Source organism: Mustela erminea, chromosome 18, assembly GCF_009829155.1.
Source record: "Mustela erminea isolate mMusErm1 chromosome 18, mMusErm1.Pri, whole genome shotgun sequence".
In the NCBI taxonomy this organism is placed as follows: domain Eukaryota; kingdom Metazoa; phylum Chordata; class Mammalia; order Carnivora; family Mustelidae; genus Mustela; species Mustela erminea.
In genome coordinates, this window is record NC_045631.1 from 31,118,651 (window position 1) to 31,140,298 (window position 21,648).

Below are 21,648 nucleotides of genomic sequence, written 5' to 3' on the forward strand. Positions count from 1 at the left end.
CATTGCCTTCCCTCCCCATCCCCGGGTCCCCACTGTCACTCAGACCCAGACCATTGTCATCCCTTGCCTGGATGATGGCAGTGACCTGCCCATTGCTCGTCCTAAGGTCTTCCAGCCCATGCTCTATACTGACACAAGAATAATCCCACTGAAGTTGATGATGTTACATACCCCTTCCTTTCTGCAACTCTCAAATAGCTCTCATTGCCTGCAGGCCAGCTCCCCAGTTCCTAGGCTCCTCTGTACTAACCTCTGCACATTGTCAGCCCAAAGCCCTAATCACTGAACACCTGGCACTTCTGAGCCCTCAAGGGAAGAGCTCAAGAGGTGGTGTCCAGCGAGGGTTTCAGTGCCTGGGTGGCCTATGGTGCTGAGAGGGCCAAAGTTGAATATTCATAGGATGCAAATCACCTATAGAACCATAATAGCTAAGGACAATAGGGTTACATTGAAAAGCTCTATCAGAGATTCACGGTAAACAAAGGAGAAAAGTTCTGGAATTCTCTCAAATATGTATTTTTGCAGCCCAAGGGAGAAGAGCAACACATACACTATTTACACATCTATCTGGTATCTTCTCCGGGAGTTGTTTGCTCTTTAAAAATGTTGACATACCATTGGTCCTGACATAGCACAGGTTTAATCGCCTGATTAAATCACGCAAGGTCTTCAGTGACTTAAATATTTATTTAAGTTGGCAGGGTTTATTTTTAGTATCACCAAAAATCAATGATCTCCATCGAAGGCTGCAGGTCAGCCTAACTGAGCCCATGACACATGATTGAAATTTGAGAGAAATACAGCACTGTTATGCAAATACATGTTTTGACAATGGGGTCCCAAGGTATAAACTATTTTTGGTATGCAGCTCTCTTTGCTACAGGACAGTCTGCTGAATGGAAAAGTGTTTTGTCTATAGTCTGCCAAACGAAAGAGGCTCTGCTGCTGAGGCCGTAACTCAGCCACTTCCAAGCCCTCCCAGAAGATGAGCTTGAAATGAGATAACACATGAGAAAACAGAGACAACGAAGTTAGCAATGCTGCTCCATCCACAGTTGTGTATTTGTATGTGATCCTTAGCATGCCTAATTTCTCATGCGCCATATTTGCTCTCACTCTCGAGTCATTTCCTCCTCCATGCTTTTGTTGGCAAACCGTAGCATGCTTCTCCCTGGGAAGGCTAGGGCTCATTTCTGTGTTAAGCTCAAACAAGTGGTGCCATTACCCTCTGCAGAAACGCCCTTGCCAATCACGGTAATATTATGCCCTCGGCTTTTACCAAGGGTCGGTGTCAGAGACTACTCCATGACGATGTCTATCATCACCAATACTGACCTCCCTTCTCTATCACACAATTCACTGTGGCATCTTATAAAGGCCAGAGGACTTGGCAACAGAAAAACACTCATTTCTTCTGGTAGAAGAAGTTATTACTAGTTACTAGCTAATGGGATGCTGTAACTAACTGGGCTTTCCTTTCTGCTTTGACTGACTAAAGGCTCAGAGAGAAATGTCATGGTTTAAGTTTTAGGTACTATATTTGCCTAGGATTTTAGTATATCTATTTCTCTTTCTATCCCCATTGTTTTCTAGGTTTTTTTCCCCACTCCTTCCTCCCTTCTTTCCTCGCTCACTCTCTCCCTCTCTGCCACTTTATTTCCCATTACATAATACATTCACACATTTTTTTTTGCCTAGATTCTATTTTGAATGCCTCTGGAAAAGCATATGGGCCATACATTATAAATAAGTAAATGAAATGTCCATTGTTCATTCGATATCTGAATGAACACTGGGGCTCTCAGAAAGCCTATTTAATTCATGCTCCCATTTATCACACTGCCATTTTGTTGTTGTTTCTTTGATACATCAGGGAAAGAAAAACTAAGAGAAAAGAAAGGGCAAGGAATTAAGAAAAAGAGAGGAAAACTCTCACAATCCAGTTTTAGCTCACAGCACAGACATGCGCAGGTCCTGCCTTCCCGCACTCTCAGCACTTCTAAAACTGTAAATGCAGGTTCTGAAGTGAACGTGGAGCATCTTAGAATCTCCTCAAACTCAAACATAACTGCACCGATCAAGCAGAGACAAGAATAAAAACACAGTGTTATTACCACTGAGGTCTTTCTGAGGCTCAGCCGGTCTGTTCTTGTTCGAAAATAGGCCTCGTCAAATGAAGAGTGGCTCCCCTTCAGTTTCTCAGAGAGGTTTCTGTACAGGCGTTTGGCGGCATTGGGAGACGATGGGGCACTATGTTTCTTCGACTGAGAAAGATGTAGGTTCTGCATTTGTTGAGTCATTTTCACACGGTAGTTCCTAAGAGGAGAAAAATCTGATGTGGTATCATTTACACAAGATAATTATAAGTTGACAAAGGATTTTATCATCACCAGTAGCCATCTGGAATCCTAATAAAATACTGTAGCTGGAAGGGATCTTGAAGAGGTCCAGCCTATTTACGTTATAGATAAGAAAGCTAAACCCAGGGAGGCTAGCAGCTTGTTTATGGCCATATAGCTAACTGGGGGCAAGAATGAAATGACAACATCCATTTACTATGTTAACATATACATTTACCTACAAACTTATATATGACAGGAGCCTCTCCTCAAGTCTTTCAGTTTTTATCCCAATGGGAAGAAGTGTCTCAAATCTATAATCCAGGGGTTCTGTTCAGTTTCTCCTGGGTGTTTTTAACTGGCATCTTTCTACCTACCTCCTTTTAGATGCTGCCCTCTGTTGGGTGTGGTTGTTCCTGCAGATACCCATTCTCTTGAGATGTTAAATTGTGACTCTTGTCTGAGATTTGGTGAGCTACCTCAGTGCTCAGAAGTTTGGGGATTTATACCCAAAGGTCCCTCTCTGCTCACCTCAGATACCCCAGACAGTGTCCTCCAGGGCACTCGTAACTGGCGTTCTCCAAGCTGTACCTGACAGCTGTTCCACACATCTCTACACAGGCCCTCCCAAATGTCATCCTTGGAGTCAATTTCCAGATCAGGCATGCCATTTCAAAAGGCATCCACCATTAAGTTGGGTATTATTACTGAAATATTGATGCTACTGAGGCTATGGCTATGCACATCTGTGCACTGGATGAGCAAACGCATGAATGAAAACAATGGCTGAGGGAGTTCTGTGCCAAGTGTCTCCACCCCAGGGGAGCCTCTGGTACACAGGGACCAGGTCTCTCTGGAGCATGCTGTTGTCTTCCCACCACCTCCCCTTGACTCTCCAATGGAGCCTTCCATTTGTAATCCTGCCATTGCTAGCTAGCTGTGCCCCTCAGAGGTCATCTCCAGTCCTTGACTTTTCAAAGGCTTATGGACCCCCTGATACAATATCATGTAGAGCCTCTTTTATCAGCCCAACTCTTCACAGGATTGACTTCAAAGCTCTCCCAACTTCTACAGGATACATTCTAAATTCTTTAGCCCCACATACAGGTACGTGCCTCTCCAGCTTCATCTCTTACTGTTCCTCTATGTTTTATGTTTCAGTCTTTCTGATCTCTTTAGGGTTTCCTAAACAGTGCAAACTCTTTCCTACCTCTGGGTGCTTGTTTGAACTGCTTTTGCCTGTACTGGAATTCCATCTGTGCTTTCATCACCTAGGAAACGATTGCTGATACTTAAAGTCTATGCTCAAGTGATCTCTGACAGCCACAGGCAAATTTGTGTGTTACTTTACTCACTCACTTAGTACATGCCTCTTACAGAAAATATGTTATTGTATTACAGCTGTTTGGCATTCTGTCTCCTAGCTAGTCTGTATGCTTCTCAAGAACGAGGACTGCCAAGTATTAATTTTTTTTTAAAGATTTTATTTATTTGACAGACTGAGATCACAAGTAGGCAGAGAGGCAAGCAGAGAGAGAGGAGGAAGCAGGCTCGAAGCAGGCTCCCACCGGAGCAGAGAGCCCGACGTGGGGCTCGATCCCAGAACCCTGGGATCATGACCTGAGCTGAAGGCAGAATCTTTAACCCACGAAGCCACCAAGGTGCCCCTAATTTTTATACCTAAAATATGTCTGACTCGAAGTACAAGAAATACAATACCGATTAGGCTATGAATTGCTTCTCTTCCAGCTACTGGCTAAGTGATTTTGGGTGAGTTATTTAACACATCTGAATCTTATTTTTCTCATTTATAAAATGGGGAAAATACTAACATCATATACAGTTATGAGTATTTGATGAGATAATGCATGTAAAGAGCTTAGAATATAGAGAAACTCATGGCAGCTATCATTTTTGTTACAGTAGATGTTCAATACATACTTTAGAATAAACGAATGCTCATATGAGAGTCTATGACAAATAACATATTAAGGGACTACTCAGAAAGCTCATTTCCTCCTCAAGCTTCTGAATTGGGTTCCATCTGGTGCCAACTAACCTTGACTTACTTTCACTTTCACAAATGAAAAGCTGTCCTCCTTACATTGTTGAATGTCTTTAGGCACCTTTTAAGTCTTGCTTGCAATCTCCTCCAACACAAAAAGACTTCCTAGTACCTTCCGAGGTCGTCAGACCTATTCAGCTGTAGTCACATGTACCAGGCCCCACCCAGTCTTAGCTAAATGGCCATATTTACATTTTGAAGGATGACTTAAAGCAGTATCTGTAGTGTGTAGGTACATATGGGCGTATTTCCATTTTTAATAATCTTTTAATTTACACAAAAGCAGAAATAGAGGGGGTAGGTGATTTGGCATCTTTCTCGTTCCATCTATAGATCCTTTAACTTTGATTCAATAGCAATTACAGCATTTCCTCTATATCTTGCTCTTCCCACAGAAATTCCAGATTGATATGCAAGCTGGTTCACAAGGAGATTGCCTTAACCTCTTTCTTTCTGCCTTCTGTCTCTAGCCTTTTCCTTCAGTGTTAATGCCCCAGGTTAAAGCCATCTGTCTTGTCTACATCATTATCATTCCCAAAATAACTCTACATTCTTTTGTATCTCACATAGTGCCCAGGAGTCCAGTAAATAAATTCTTGTCGATTGATCAAATTCCAGTTACTTGCCCTTTAACTGATGACACCTACCCACATGGCCCCTTTTGTCTTTGCTCATCTCCCATCTGTTCCCTTCAGTCAAAATAGGTTGACTTTCTCTGTCTCTTTGACTTCCTTCTCATACTGCCCCAGCTGTCCCTTCCTTCCTGGCCATCTTTCAGCATGTTTCTATTCTTCTAGATTTCATCTGTCATTATATTTTCTTTCCCCCCCCTCTATATTCAAAATTTTATCTGATGAAAGGTATTGAGAAAGACACTTTGTATTATTTGTTCTCATAAACATGCACACTCCTCCCAACTAACTGTACTCTTAAATTTTTACCCTCATAGAAAGGGGTAAACCTTTGAGCAGCAGTGTAGCTTTGGCTCTGGAATTTGGCAGACCCAAGCTTGGATCACGATATTGTTATCTATGATCTAAGTGGCTCTAGGAAATTTATTTAAATTCTCAGAGTTTGTTTCATCATCATAAGGAGAGTTCTTACAGAGTTGTGAAGATTAAATGAATTAACAAATGAAAGCATGCATCCTGTTTAATGCTAAGAGCCACACAATATATAGTAGCAAATGTTAAGATTACCTCAATCTTCTTCCCAAAGAAGGGAAGACACTAGAGTACATTGTAGTAATTTAAATAGTTTTCTCATTTGTTTTAAACATTGTTTTAAGATATGACTTTATGTACTTATTATACTATTTAGTTTTATTTTGATAGAAAAATGTAAGTTTAGATATTTTTATATGGATGTTTACAGTAACTTTTAGTAAAACAGAAAGTTGAACTTCAAACTATTAGCAGAAAGAGAGGAATAAAGATAAGCCTAAAAAATTAAAAAATATAAAAACACAAAATAAGAAAACATGATAAATAGAAATGTAAAATGAAGTAGTAACAATAAGACTGAATATATCTGTGAACACAATATACCCAAATGGCTTAATTTCCTAATAAAAGACAAAACTTTCCAACTGAGTTTTTATTTTTTTTCTTTAAGTAGTCTCCATGCCCAGCATGGAGCCCAACATGGGGCTTGAGCTCACAACCCTGAGATCAAGACCTGAGCTGAAATCAAGAGTCAGCCACTTAACCGGCTGAACCACCCAGTTACCCCTCTAACTGAGATTACAAGTGGTGCACCTAAATAAACATTTCACAGAAATGTTTATTTCACAGAAAAATTAAAAATAAAAGAATAGCATGAGAGTGGGAATGGCAAAGTAATGACCTCCAAAAATCACTCCTCCATAAAAGCAGTAAGAACACTAGCAGGAATTGTCAAAATTAACTTTCTCAGAACTGTGGAAATTAACCAAAGGTCTGCAGCAATCCAAGAAGTGTTTATTTGAGAATAGTGGCTGATTTGGTAAGAACAGTGAGCTTTGTGGCATTTTTAACTTGCTCAGTTCCTATCTTCTTCAACTCTGTGATAGCCTTGAAGACCATCAATGTATATTGATGATAAAAACAAAACAAAACACACACACACACACACACACACACACACAAAACAGTAACTGGGCAGCCACTGGATGGTGAAGAATGGTGACAGAGCTCCTTCAAAATGTCATTTTGAGAGAATCATCATTATTTGACCCGACTGGTGGTTCCCTGGAAGACCCCACTCAAAGATTTTTCTTTATTTGACCTGCCTCAGAGTTCACAAAGTGCGCATAACCTTCTCCTCTAAGGAATCTTGTCAAAAACAAACGTTTGCAATTGTTTAATCATCACAGCTGCGCGAGGTGGTAGTTAAAAGGTGGGGCAAACAATAGACCAACCAAAAAACTTAAAAGGAAATGAGATGTCCATGAAGGACTTTGAAAAGCTCTGACACATTGCCAGGGATCTATCAGACCATATGTATGCCCAGCGCTGGGCACATTCTCATAAAATACCTGAAAAGGTCCCAAGCTCTTATTTCTGTCTGATGTTGAGGCTGTGTGCAAGCAGGAAGTGAAGAGTAAGGCAGGCCTGTCAACTGCCAGGTTGAGTATGTAAGGTGTGCCCCAGCATGTGCATGGAGCCCTTTTGTAAAGACTAGAAGACTTACTAGTCTCAGGCATTTCAGAAAATTGTTGTTTACTCATTAGCTGATCACTAAGCTAACCAAGTAGAGACTTCAGCAGCCACTGAAGTGACAAAGAATACAGACTTCACATTTAATTCTGAAAAATCACTAAACAATAAACCCTGAGGAGATGGGATAATCTGATTTCTAGAGTGGTGACATTATATTATTTAAGATGCCTAGTTTTTAACAAGAAAAATATGAGCCATACACAAAACAAACAAACAAAAATATGTCCCATTCACAGGAAATAAAGCAGTCAATAAACACCGCCCTGAAGAAGTCTGAATGTTACTTATTAGACAAAAATTCTAAATATGATACCAAAGGAAACCATCTCTAAAGAAATAAAGAACTGTGAGAATAATATCTCAGTAAATAAGAGTATACCAGTAAAGAGGTAGATTTATAAAACAAATCCAGCACCAAATAAATATTATGAAGTTGAAACATAGAACTGAAATGAAAAATTCACTGGACAAGCTCAATATCAGATTTGAATAGGAAGAAGGAAGAATCAGCAAAGTTGAAGATAGGTCAATTAAGATTATCCAGTTTAAGGAGCAAAAAGAGAAAAACATGAAAAATGAACAGTCTCAGAGAAGTGTGGAACACTACCAAGTCTACCAACATACACGTAATAGGAGTTTATGGAGGAGAAAGATGGAGAGATAAAGAATATTTGAAGAAATAATGGTTGTAAACTTCCCCCAATTGATGAGATGCATTAACTTACACATCCAAGAGGTTCAATGAACACCAAGTAATATGCATTCAAAGAGATTCACAGCTAGACACATCATAATTAAACCACCAAAAGTTAAAACAAAGGGAAAATTCTAAAAACAAGAAATAATATTGCGGTGAGAGGCAAGATGGCGGAGGAGTAGCAGACTGAAATGACATCAGATCCCAGGAGTTCAGCTACATAGGTAACAAACCATTCTGAACACCTACAAACTCAACAGGAGATAGAAGAGAAGAAGAGCACCAATTCTAGGAACAGAAAATTGACCGCTTTCTGAAAGGTAGGACGTGCTGAGAAGTGAATCCAAAGTGATGGGAAGATAGACTGTGGGGGGAGAGGCCAACTCCTGGCAAGCAGTGGAGCAAAGGAGCACAAAATCCAAACTTTTAGAAGTCTGCTCCACTAAGGGACATCACTCCAAAGGCTAAGTGGGGGTGGAGCCCTCATGGGGATAGTGTGGTCTCAGGACCCGTGGGGTCACAGAAAGATTGGGGGTGTCTGAGTGTGGCAGAGCTCCACAGGTATCGGAGTGGGGAAGCCGACTACAGAGACAGAGCTGAGGAGTGAGCTCTCAACTCAGAGTTACCTTAAACTGTGATCCAAGGCACAGGTGGGCCACCGCTCCTTTGAGCATGGACCCCACAAGTGGCAGATCCGGGGAGACTCTCCTTCTTCCTCTGGGAAAAGCTGTGCGGCAGGAATCTGCTGGGTTTGGAAACTCCTAACAGGGCCATGCGCCAGAGATAGAAATGCTCGGTCACAGGCCAGGTGAGCTCAGAGTGCGGCCGGAGATCAGGGAGACAGGAGTGATTGCTTATCTCTGAGGGCGCACTGAGGAGTGGGGCCCTGAGGTTCGGCTCCTCTGGGCCAGAGATTGAGAGGCTACCATTTTCATTCTTGTCCTCCAAAGTGGTACAGAAAGTGTTCAGGGAACAAAAGCTGTGAGAGCGAACTTGAGCAGATTACTCAGCCCAGTCCCTGGCAAGGGTACTGCAATTCCACCTCAGGCAAAGACATTTGAGAATCACTGCAACAGGCCCCTCCCCCAGAAGATCAGCAAGAATATCCAGCCAAGACCAAGTTCACCAATCAATGAGAACTACGCAACTCTAGAGCTAGGGGAAAGCATCACACAGAATTCATGGATTTGCCCCCATGATCCTTTAGTCTTGCAAATCTTAATTTTTTTTAATGTTTTTTCTTATTCTATTTTTTTCAACTTTTCCTCTTTCCTCTTTTAACGTTTTTTAACTAATTTATCTTAACAATACCTTTCTAAAAAAAAATTTCGTTAAACCTTCATTGTTATAGTCATATTTTATCCCTTCATTGTATTTAACCTTATTTTTTGTATACATATAGGTTTTTCTTTCTAAAAAATTTTGGTATACAATTTCTTCTAATAGATCAAAATGTACCCTAAATATACCCAGAGCACATAGCTTTGTTCTAGTCTCCAGCCTGAGCATATTCTCTCCTCTTTTTTTTTTTCCAACCAGCTTATCAATTCTTTTAGAATTTTTTAAAACTTTCATCTTTATAGACATATTCCATCCCTTCATCATTTTTACCCCTTATTTTTGTATATACATAAGTTTTACTTTCTTTCAAGTTTTGGGAGGTAGTTTCTTCTAAAACACCAAAATACACCCAAAATCAAGTGGGTGGTTCTGTTCTATTCACCAGTCTAATATATATATATATATATGTATATATATAATATTATTTATAATATACATAACAAATATTATATTTATATAGAAATAAAAAATACATAAATAAATATATAAATAAATATTTATTTATTTATTTTATTATTTCATTTTTATTTCTCTTTTCCCCCTTTCTTCTTCCCCCAGTTTTAGATCTCTTCTGATTTGGCTGGCATATATTTTTCTGGGGTCTTTGCCTCCCTTTTTGTATTTTATTCTCTTGTTCATATATTCTTATCTGGATAAAATGACAAGGCAGAAAAACTCACCACAAAAAAAAAAAAGAACAAGAGGCAGTACTGACAGCTAGGGAGCTAATCACAGACATTGGTACTATGTCAGAACTAGAGTTCAGAATGATGATTCTCAAGGTGCTAGCTGGGCTTGAAAAAGGCATGGAAGATATTAGAGAAACCCTTTCTGGAGAAATAAAATCCCTTTCTGGAGAAATAAAAGAACTAAAATCTAACCAAGTTGAAATTTAAAAATCTATGAATGAGGTGCAATAAAAAATGGAGGCTCTTACTGGTAGGGTAAATGAGGCAGAAGAGAGAATTCATGGTATAGAAGACCAAATGATGGAGAGTAAAGAAGCTGAGCAAAAGAGAGACAAACAACTACTGGACCACAAGGTGATAAGTGGTCCATTATTACTTTGTGTCCAAAGAAACACAATGGTAACTACTGAATCATTCAAGAGATAAGTGATACCATAAGATGAAACAATATTAGAATAATTGGGATCGCAGAAGAAGAAGAAAGAGAGGGGCAAAAGGTATACTGTTGTGAATTATATTGGAGCGAATTACAGTAGAGAATTTCCCTAATATGGCAAAGGGAACAAGCATCAAAATCCAGGAGGCAGAGAGAAACCCCGTCAAAATCAATAAAAATAGGTCCACACCCCACCATCTAATAGTAAAACTTACAAGTCTTAGGGACAAAGAAAAAATCCTGAAAGCAGCTTGGGACAAGAGGTCTGTAACATACAATGGTAGAAATGTTAAGACTGGCAGCAGACTTATCCACAGAGACCTGGCAGGCCAGAAAGAACTGGAATGATATATTCAGAGCACTAAATGAGAAAAACATGCAGCTAAGAATACTATATCCAGCTAGACTATCACTGGAAATAGAAAGAGAGATAAAAAAAAACCTTCCTGGACAAACAAAAATTAAAAGAATTTGCAAACACCAAACCAGCCCTACAGGAAATATTGAAAGGGGTCCTCTAAGCAAAGAGAGAGCCTAAAAGTAGTAGATCCAAAAGGAACAGAGACAATATACAGTAACAGTCACCTTACAGGCAATACAATGGTACTAAATTCATATCTTTCAATAGTTACTCTGAATGTAAATAGGCTAAATGCCCCACTCAAAAGACACAGGATATCAGAATGGATAAAAAACCAAAACCCATCAAAATGCTGTCTACAAGGGGCGCCTGGGTGGCTCAGTGGGTTTAAAGCCTCTGCCTTTGGCTCAGGTCATGATCCCAGGGTCCTGGGATCGAGCCCTGCATCGGGCTGTCTGCTCCGCGGAGAGCCTGATTCCTCCTCTCTCTCTCTGCCTGCCTCTCTGCCTACTTGTGATCTCTGTCTGTCAAATAAATAAATAAAATCTTTAAAAAAAAATTCTGTCTACAAGAAACTCATTTTAGACACCTTCAGATTTAAAGTTAGGGGGTGGGAAACAATTTACCATGCTAATGGACATCAAAAGAAAGCTGGGGTGGCAATTCCTATATCAGATAAATTAGATTTTAAGCCAAAAACTATAATAAGAGTTGAGGAAGGACACTATGTCATACTTAAAGGGTCTGTCCAACAAGAATAGCTAACAATAACAAATAACAAAAACAATAACACTAACAAAAATATCTATGCCCCTAACATGGGAGCAGCCAATTATATAAACCAATTAATAACAAAATCAAACACACAGACAATAACACAATAATAGTAGGGGACTTTAACAACCCTCCCTCACTGAAATGGACAGATCATCCAAGCAAAAGATAAACAAGGAAATAAAGGCCTTAAATGACACACTGGGCCAGATGGACATCACAGATATATTCAGAACATTCCATCCCAAAACAACAGAATACACATTCTTCTCTAGTGCACATGGAACATTAAAAGGATTATTCACCATGACCAAGTGGGATTTATTCCTGGGCTGCAAAGTTGGCTCAACATCCGCACATGAATCAATGTGATACGATGCATTAATAAAAGAAAGAATAAGAACCATATGATACTCTCAATGTCAAAATGTCAAAAAAGCATTTGACAAAGTACAGCACTCTTTCTTGATCAAAACTCTTCAAAGTGTAGGGAAAGTGTCATCAAAGCCATCTATGAAAAACCCACATTAAATATCATTCTCAAGGGGGAAGAACTGGGAGCTTTACCCCTAAGGTCAGAAAGATGGCAGGGATGTCCACTATCACCACTGCTATTCAAAATTTTGGATGTTCAATTCAAACTGGTATTACTAGAAGTCCTACCCTCAGCAACCAGACAACAAAAAGAAATAAAAGGCATCTGAATCAGCAAAGAAGAAGTCAAACTCTCACTCTTTACAGATGATATGATACTGTATGTATCAGTCCAAAAGACTCCACTGCAAAACTGCTAGAACTCATACAGGAATTCAGTAACATGTCAGGATATAAAATCAATGCACAGAAATCAGTTGCATTTCTATATACCAACAGCAAGACAGAAGAAAGAGAAATTAAGGAGTCAATCCCATTTACAATGGTACTCTAAACCTTTAGCTACCTAGGAACAAACCTAACCAAAGAGGCAAAGAATCTGTACTCAGAAAACTATAAAGTACTCATGAAAGAAATTGAGGGAGACACAAAGAAATGAAAAAATGTTCCATGCTCATGGATTGGAAGAACAAATACTGTGAAAATGTCTATGTTACCTAAAGCAATCTACACATTTAAGGCAATCCCTATCAAAATACCATCAATTTTTTCAAAGAAATGAGAAAAATAATCCTAAAATTTATATGGAGCCAGAAAAGACCCCATATAGCCAGAGGGATGTTGAAAAAGAAAGCCAACGTTGGTGGCATCACAATTCCAGACATCAAGCTCTATTACAAAGCTGTCATCATCAAGACAGTATGGTACTGGCACAAAACCAGGCACATAGGTCATTGAAAGAGAACAGAGAGCCCAGGAATAGACTCTCAACTCTAGGGTCAATTAATCTTTGACAAAGGAAGAAAGAATGTTCAATGGAAAGAAGACAATCTCTTCAACAAATGGTGTTGGGAAAATGGGACAGCCAAATGCAGAAGAATGAAACTGGACCATTTCCTTACACCACACACAAAAACAGACTCAAAATGGATAAAGACCTCAATGTGAGACAGGAATCCATCAAAATCCTTGAGGAGAACACAGGCAGCAACCTCTCAACCTCAGCTGCAGCAACTTGTTCCTGGGAACACTGACAAAGGCAACGGGAAGCAAGGGCAAAAATGAACTATTGGGACTTCATCAAGATAAAGAGCTTTTTAACAGCAAAAGAAACAGTCTACAAAACTAAAAGGCAACCAGAATGGGAGAAGATATTTGCAAATGACATATCAGATAAAGGGCTAGTATCCAAAATCTATAAAGAACTTACCAAACCCAACACCCAAGGAACAAATAATCCAATCAAGAAATGAGCAGAGGACATGAACAGATATTTCTGCAAAGAAGACATCCAAATCACCAACAGACACATGAAAAAGTGCTCAACATCATTCGGCATCAGGGAAATACAAATCAAAAAACACAATGAGATACCAACTCACACCAGTCAACTCACACGCTTGGCTAAAATGAACAAGTCAGGAAATGACAGATGTTGGAGAGGATGCAGAGAAAGGGGAATGCTCCTACACTGTTGGTGGGAATGCAAGCTGGTGCAGCCACTCTGGAAAACAGCATGGAGGTTCCTCAAAAAGTTGAAAATAGAGCTACCCTATGACCCAGCAATTGCACTACTGGGTATTTACCCTAAAGATACAAATGTAGTGACTCAAAGGGGCACCTGCACCCAAATGTTTATAGCAGCAATGTCCACAATAGCCAAACTATGGAAAGAACCTAGATGTCCATCAACAGATGAATGGATAAAGAAGATGTGGTATATATACACAATGGAATACTATGCAGTCATCAAAAGAAGTGAAATCTTGCTATTTGTGACATAGTGGATGGAACTAGAAGGTATTGTGCTTAGCAAAGTAAGTCAATCAGAAAAAGACAATTATCAAATGATCTTTCTGACATGAGGAATTTGAGAAGCAGAGTGTGGGTTGTGGTGGGTAGGGAAGGAAAAAATGAAACAAGATGGGATCGGGAGGGAGACAGACCACAGGAGACTCTTAATCTCACAAAAGAAATTGAGCGTTGCCGGAGGGAGGTGAGTAGGGAGAGGGTGGTTGGGTTATGGACATTGGAGAGGGTATGTGATATGGTGAGTGCTGTGGCATGTGTAAGCCTGATGACCTTTGGCCTGTACCCCTGGGGCAAATAATACATTACATGTTAATAAAAATAATTTAAAAAAAAAGAAATAATATTATATACAAGAAATTCTCAGGAAGAATTACAGCTGATTTTTCACTAGAAAACAATAGAGGCCAGAGGGAAGTGGGATGACCTATTCCAAATGCCAAAACAAAGACTGTCAAATAAGACTTTTAAATAAGAGTTTCTCTATACAGCAAAACAACTCTTCAAAAATGAAGGTGACAGTAAGACATTTATGGATAAAAAAATACTAACAGAATTTTATAGCAGACCTTTCCTACAAGAAATATTAAAGAGAGCTGGGGCACCTGGGTGGCTCAGTGGGTTAAACCTCTGCCTTCAGCCCAGGTCATGATCTCAGGGTCCTGGGATCAAGCCCCACATTGGGCTCTCTGCTCAGCAGGAAACCTGCTTTTGCCTCTCTCTTTGCCTGCTTGGGATCTCTCTCTCTCCCTCTCTCTCTGTGTCAAATAAATAAATAAAATCTTTTTTTTTTTTTAAGAAATATTAAAGGGAGGGACAACTGGGTGGCTCAGTCTTTTAAGTATCTAACTCTTTTTAAAAAAGACTGATTGATTGATTGATTAGAGATAACAAGCAGGCAGAGAGGCAGTCAGAGAGAGGAGGAAGCAGGCTCCCTGCTGAGCAGAGAGTCCGATGCAGGGCTCGATCCCAGTACCCTGGTATCATGACCTGAGCCGAAGGCAGAGGCTTAACCCACTGAGCCACCCAGGCGCCCCAAGTATCTAACTCTTGATCTCAGGGTTGTGAGACTGAGCCCCACATTGGGCTTCTTGCTCAGTGGAGAGTCTGCTTGAGATTCTCTTTCTCCCTCTTCCTCTGCCACCACCTCTAAAAATAAATAAAACTTTAAAAAAGAGAGAGAAATATTAAAGGGAATCCTTCAGGCTGAAATGAAAGGATACTAATCAGTGACTCAAATCCACACAAGGAAGAAAGAGCATTGGTAAGCAAACTATGGAGGTAAATATAAAAGGTAATAAAAATATAAGACAATATAAGTCTATCTTTTGTTTATAACTCTTCTATTCTTCTGATTTAAGACAATGAAATGAAAATGAAGAAAACAATTCTATTATTGCATGACATTAAAAAGATTAAAATACTGAGGAATAAATTTAACAAAAGAAGTACAAAATGTATTAACTTTTCCTCAGTTACTGTTTTCATATGCCATATGATTCCTGCTGGGAATTTTAGTAACATATTGCATCATTCCGGGAGCACCCAGATAACTGTCTAGAAAACAATAGCAACAGTACTCTCTGCATTTCTGTATTAAATTTAACTGGAGAAGAAAAAGAGACTCAAATGTTGAATGAAATACCTGATGGGCAAAACAGATACAGAATCCTAGGAGGAGAACTGTCAGGGAAATTGTTTTCCTTGTGTTAAGTCTGGGATGTCACTCTTCAGAGGGCATTCCTTGTTAGCCACTTTTACTGAAACAGGCTGAGATCTATAGTTATATTTTACTCCATTCTTCAACCTCAGATAATCATGATAAGTTTTAAGCACGGTATTAAAAGTAGAGACTTTGGGGTGCCTGGGTGGCTCATTTGGTGGGGCGAGTAACTCTTTGATTTAGGCTCAGGTCACAATCTCAGGGTTGTGAGATGGGTCCTGCATCAGGCTTCACACTCAGCAGGGCGCGTGCTTGAGATTCTGCCCCCCGTCCCTCTGCGCTTCCCACTTGTGTTGTCTCTCTCCCAGATAAATAAATAAACCTTAAATAAAAGGTAGGGACTTTGATATCAGGCTGATCTAATTTGGGTTTGGCTCTTCAACCTATGAACTGCATGACATTGGGCAAATTATTTACTGTCCCTAACCTTCAATTTCCTTATCATTACCAGTATTCCTTACCTCAATTATAAAAATCATGTCTAAAAAGAATATTAGAGTCTTAAATGAGACAATACATATGAATTATTTAGCAAAGTGCCTGAGAGAAACAAATGTGCAAAAAATACTTATTTTAAGCCTGCTGCTCTCAGGCAACTATTGCTTGCTGCTTTCTAGAAAGGCTTCCTTTTCTAGAATGTCATACAAATGGAATAATCACTATGCACTCTCTCTTTTTTTAAATCTGCCTTCTTTAACTTGGCTTAATTATCTTGAGATTCACCTACATTGTTATGTCTATCAGTAGTTCTTCACTTTTTATTGCTGAGTAGTATTCCTTGGATGGGTATATCCTATTAATCAATTTTTAGGCATTATGTAAATAAGGAAAAACTCTTGGAGTTTCTCTAAGGAAATAAATGTATCTTTTCTTTTCTTCATTCACAGAGACTTTAGGGAACCTGAGCTCCAAAGAGAAGAGCAAACAGATCTGTTGATTGAAGGTGGGCTGGTCTCTGCAATACAGCTACAGGGCCAGAATTTGGGAGACAGGAAAAGAACCTGTATGGGAAAGCTAGTCTCTAGTTTTATTCTTTCTTTTTCCATCCTAATAGTTTCTTTTCTCCCACAATATTTAATAAAGGTCATGTTAAATGTTACAGCCTGCCAGACATTTAAGAGAAAAAAATACCAATTCTACACAAAACTCTTCCAAAAAGTTGGTTTCATTTTTGAGGCTAGCATTGCCCTGATATCAATACCAGAAAACAGGCATTACAAGAAAAGAAAACTACTGCTCAATGTCTATCATAAACACAGAAGCAAAAAAGCTCAACATGATGTTAGCAAATAAAATCCAGCAATATACATAAAGGATAATACATCACAATCAAGTAGGGTTTATTCCAGGAAAGCAGGGTTATGTATAACATTCAACTGTTCATCAATGTAATTCATTTCATTAACAGAATTTTAAAAATCATATGGTCATCTTAACAGATGCAAACAAAGAAGCATTTGACATTATTCCACATCTGTTCATTAAAAAAAAAAAAAAAAAAAAGCTTCCAGGAATATAAGTGAACTTCCTCAACCTGATAAAGACAATCTACAAAAACCTACAGACAACATTATACTTAACTAAAGACCAAGTGATTCCTCCTAGGATTAGTAACAAGGCATGGATGTCCATTCCTATGTCTTCTATTATACTGGGCATTCTAGCTGGAGAATAAGGCAAGAAAAATGAGGCATAAACACTGGAAAGAAAGCAAGCCTTCATTTGCAGATGACATGAGCATTTTGTAGAATAGTCTAATAATTCTATAAAAATCTACTTAGCAATAAACAAAATGAAAGCGAACTTGTACACTTGAAACTACATGACATTTATGTGTAAACTTAAAGAAAACCTAGATAAACAGGGGTGTATACTTTCTTTATGGATCATATCAGAAGAATCAATATTGTTAAGATGTTAATTCTTCCAAACTTAATGCTAGATTCAATGCAGTCCCAATGTAGCAGGTTTGGTGTTTTTTGTTTTTTTTTTAAGAAATCAAAAAGCTGATTCTGAAATTTTTATAAAAATGGAAGGATCTAAAATAGCCAAAACAACTTTGAAAAAGAAAAAAAAGTTGTAAAGCTTACACTATCTGATTTCAAGACTTGCTATAAAGTCATGGTGATCAAGATCTGTGGTATTGGTATAAAGATAGCTCTCCAGATAAAGACAGTGGCATAAAGACAGACATACAGATTAAATGAAACCAAACAGAGAGTCTAGAAATAGCACGCACATATTTGATGGACTGATTTTTGACAAAGATGTCAAGGTAATTCAATAGGGAAGAAGACGTTTTCCAACAACTAGTGCTGGGACAATGAAATATCTGTATGCAAAAACAAAACCTCAACCCCTACTTCATACCATATATAAAAAATTAACTTGAAATGAAATAGATTAGAGACCAAACTGCAAAAGCTCACACTGTAAAACTTCCAGAAAAAAACATAGGAGAAAATCTTTGTGAACTTGAATAAGACAGTGATTTCTTAGAAAAGGCACAGAGAGCACAAACCATAAAACAAATTGATGAATTACACTTTATGAAAATTAAAAATTTCTGTTCTTTATTACAGCATAATCCCAGCTACACTTTTAATACACCTGGACCAAGCTTTAAGGAAAGAGTGATAGCAGCCTGGAGAATCCAGACCCAAAATGGCAAGAATCATCTGTGGAGAGTGGAGCCTCCCCAGATTTACTTTAAAACCACCTGTTCCCTGGGTTCTGGCTGCTTGCTCTAGTAGATAGCCTTGGCTGCCACCATTTTCCTGTCTCCAAACACCAGCTGTATCAAGTGAAGGGTGGGTTCTGGCATGGCCCCCACCGTGCTGGCTGTGACAGGAGCTACAACAGCTCTGACCCGACCAGACCCACGGAGGGAGGCTCCAGCTTTACTCATGGCTACCATGAGGGACTGGGTCACCATCTGGAAGTGTGAAAACTGGACCAAGTCGAGGCAGGGGACCAGAAGTAGCCCTCAGATGATTTCTTCTCCATTCTTCCCTTATGGACTGTTTTGAGGGCTTCTTAGAAGCAATCACACACAAACGAACCTCTAGATATGTTTTCTTGTGAAGCCTTGGCTAGTTCAGTTACAAACCACCTATATTTGTGTTCCCTTCTTTCTCTACTCATTTCCCTTTTACCATGATGGCTCCATTCTTAGTGCCCTGAGGTTGTGTCTTCCAATACCCAACAGAACATTCACAATTGGCTTTGCCTCAGGTTTTACTTTCAAGGCTAAGACAAAATATAATAATAGCCCTATGAGGAAGTTGGGACTATCATTAAACCATCATGTGCAAGCAGGGACACAGAGGCCCGGAGAGGTTAGGAAGTTTATCTAAGATTCTATAGCCAGTACATGGAGGAAGCAGGATTGAATCTGACTCCAAAGTCCATGCTCTTAGCAATTCTGCTATTATTCTGCCTGAGGGTACTTGGTCTGGCCGTCTGCCAGTTTCTTCCTAGACCTTGATTCTAAGGAGAAGATCCTGTCCTTGTTATGAGTTGTGGCACATCCAGAGTCCCTTTTTCAGAGGAGTTTGGTTGTGGGACTTTCTTATCATGTTTGTATTGTGAAAAAAGATCTGAGCCAGTTTGGATGAGGAGCAGTTGTAAGACAAAGCATATTAGAAACAGTAACTCTAGCCATTCTTGACAGCTGGGTAGACAGATACATTCAACGAAGGGAACATTTCTGACTGCGACAAGATTGCTCTTCAGACTGTGATGTGAACTGGGGACCTTTACACTTCAACCTGCCCATCACTAGACAGAAAAGAAAGTGTGACCCTTCTCCTATTCCCCACCCACTCTTACCATGACAGGTATGTCTTTGATTGCTAAGGAGTGGCTGATACTGTTACACTGATAATATGTAACAGGGCGGAAGCAGCCTTTCAGGTTCCTGTGCATTTAAAAAAATACATTCAGTTGTTCAGTGATAAGTTTCCAAACGTCAGTGGTGACTTCACAGTAGGAAGAAGACTTATTTTTGAAGTTTAAAAGGATGTTTATGAGGAAGAAGGTGAAAAGACAATTAATTTTGGTTCTGTAATTTGATAAACCCTTTGGGTGATCATCTTGGTAACCTATGTATCCTGTGACAGACCCTGGGACTTCAGGGGTGAGTAAGACATAGCCATAGAGTGACCGACTGTCTTTGTTTGCCTGGCACTGAGGGGGTACTCAGGATGCAGGACTTTCAGTGCTAAATCTGGGAAAATCCTAGGCAAGTTGATTACTCTACCTGTACCCCAATGAGTTCACCGGCTAACAAGGAAGACAGTTACACAAGTATATGTATATATGTTTGAAATAGTGTGATATGTAAGATTATGAAATAATGATAATGGCTTTTACTTCTATAGCACTTTCTGAGTCAGGCACTCTTCAGAATAATGCCTTTATGTGCATCAGCTCTCTGAATCCCAAAATAGCCTTGTGAAGTAACGACTACTGTTATCCCCACCTTATGTAGTAGGGAATTAGGGAACTACTAAGGGGGCAGATCTGGGATTCAAATGGAGGCAATATGGATTTGAGAGATGATTTGAGAGCTTAGCCTCTCAACAGCGCTCTCAAATGTTTAAGGCAAGAAATAGCATAGAGGGATGAGTGACAGGAGATGTCATAGGAGAAGAGGGTATGGGTGATGAGTTAGAGATGTTGATGACTGAGCAACATTTTGGACAACGAATGAGGAATCAACGAGCAGGAAGGAAAGGAAAGGGCATTCCAGATATAAGAGCTCAGGTTAGGACACGTCATAGTATTGCTGGCGGGCTGATGTCCACAGGGGCTCTAATGGAATTCTTTTGGGCGCTGACACTTCCAAAGGATATTTCAACCTTCACACTAGGACCTTGAGAAAGAAGTCTGGAAAGATAGCAGGGCTAGGCCATCAAGGGATTTGCATACCGTTATGAAGGATAATAGATTTCAACCTGTTCACAGGAGGGAAGCACTAGAGAAAGACTGAGATTTGCACTTTTGGAGAATCACTCTGGTAGTATCCAGAGGGTGGTTTGAAGGGGACCAGTGACAGGCACAACCAAATATAAGGCCCCTGAATAAGTCCCCATGAGAGCTGGTGACTTCAACTCCAGCATGTGACAATGGGGATAGAGAGGGCTAGGCAGATTAAAAAGAGGGAGAAAGTAAGATAGACCAAACTTGGTTAGTGATTGGAGGTAGGGATGTAAGGAGTTAGGAAACCTGAGGATAGCTTTTGTTAGCTCTGCTTCATTGACTAGGTGCCAAATGGTTGCACCAATAATTAAGAAAAGAGGAGAAATGCGGGGGGACGAGTGGATCTAAAAGGGGAAAGATGGTGAGTTTAGCTTCCTACATGTGACTCTCAACGGTCTAGAGGAAAATCATCTAATTCAAGCATCCCATAAAAAGAAGACAATAGCTTGTCCTAAGGCTACTTAATTTTCTGATCAAGAGTGAAAGAATAAAAGGGCATGTGGGGGGTTCAGTGGGTTGTGCGTCAAACTGTTGGTTTTGGCTCAGGTCGTGATCTCAGGTTGGTGAGATCAAGCCCCATATTGAGCTCTGCATTCAGGGGGAGTCTGATTGAGATTCTCTCCTCCTCCCTCACTCCTACCCTTCACCCCTGCCCTCTGGTTAGCATGTGTGCACTCTCTAATAAATAAGTGAATCTTTAAAAAAAAAAAAAAAAGAGTGAAGTGGTCATTACAAGAGAAGTTCTTGGAAACAGGTATGAAATAAATAGAAAGCAGAAGAATTAATATAGCATTAAGGCAACATCTTTTGGGTTTTCCCTGAACTTAATACATTCACTTATGATAAGCTATGAGTGTCTTAATTTGTTATTCCTCCTAAGAATATTTGTTTTATAAAAGACGGCAATATTTAACTGAATCCCTGATGAAAGAATTTCAGGTACCTTAATCCTAGAGATGGGACAATTCTTCTGGACAATGACTCTTCCAGAATTCCTCAAATAAATCATAGTACATTTACAGCTACTAATTCCATGTGCATGGGTAGGGGGGTAATTTGAACATAAATTCTATGAAGAGGTTCTACTTATCCTTGAACTAACTCCTCTCAAAATGTTCATTTCAAAAAATTTAAGATC

At 39.5% G+C, this 21,648-nt stretch overlaps 1 protein-coding gene across 2 annotated transcripts in view; it reads right to left on the reverse strand.

The window, feature by feature from the left end:
* The window catches only part of ANKFN1 (ankyrin repeat and fibronectin type III domain containing 1), a 489,950-nt gene that overhangs the window by 133,301 nt on the left and 335,001 nt on the right, over window positions 1–21,648 (reverse strand). For both annotated transcript variants that reach the window (XM_032320627.1, XM_032320628.1), the window contains one exon: window positions 2,115–2,316. In XM_032320627.1, coding sequence (XP_032176518.1) covers window positions 2,115–2,316 — 202 coding nt within the window. The remainder of the gene's footprint in view (window positions 1–2,114; window positions 2,317–21,648) is intronic.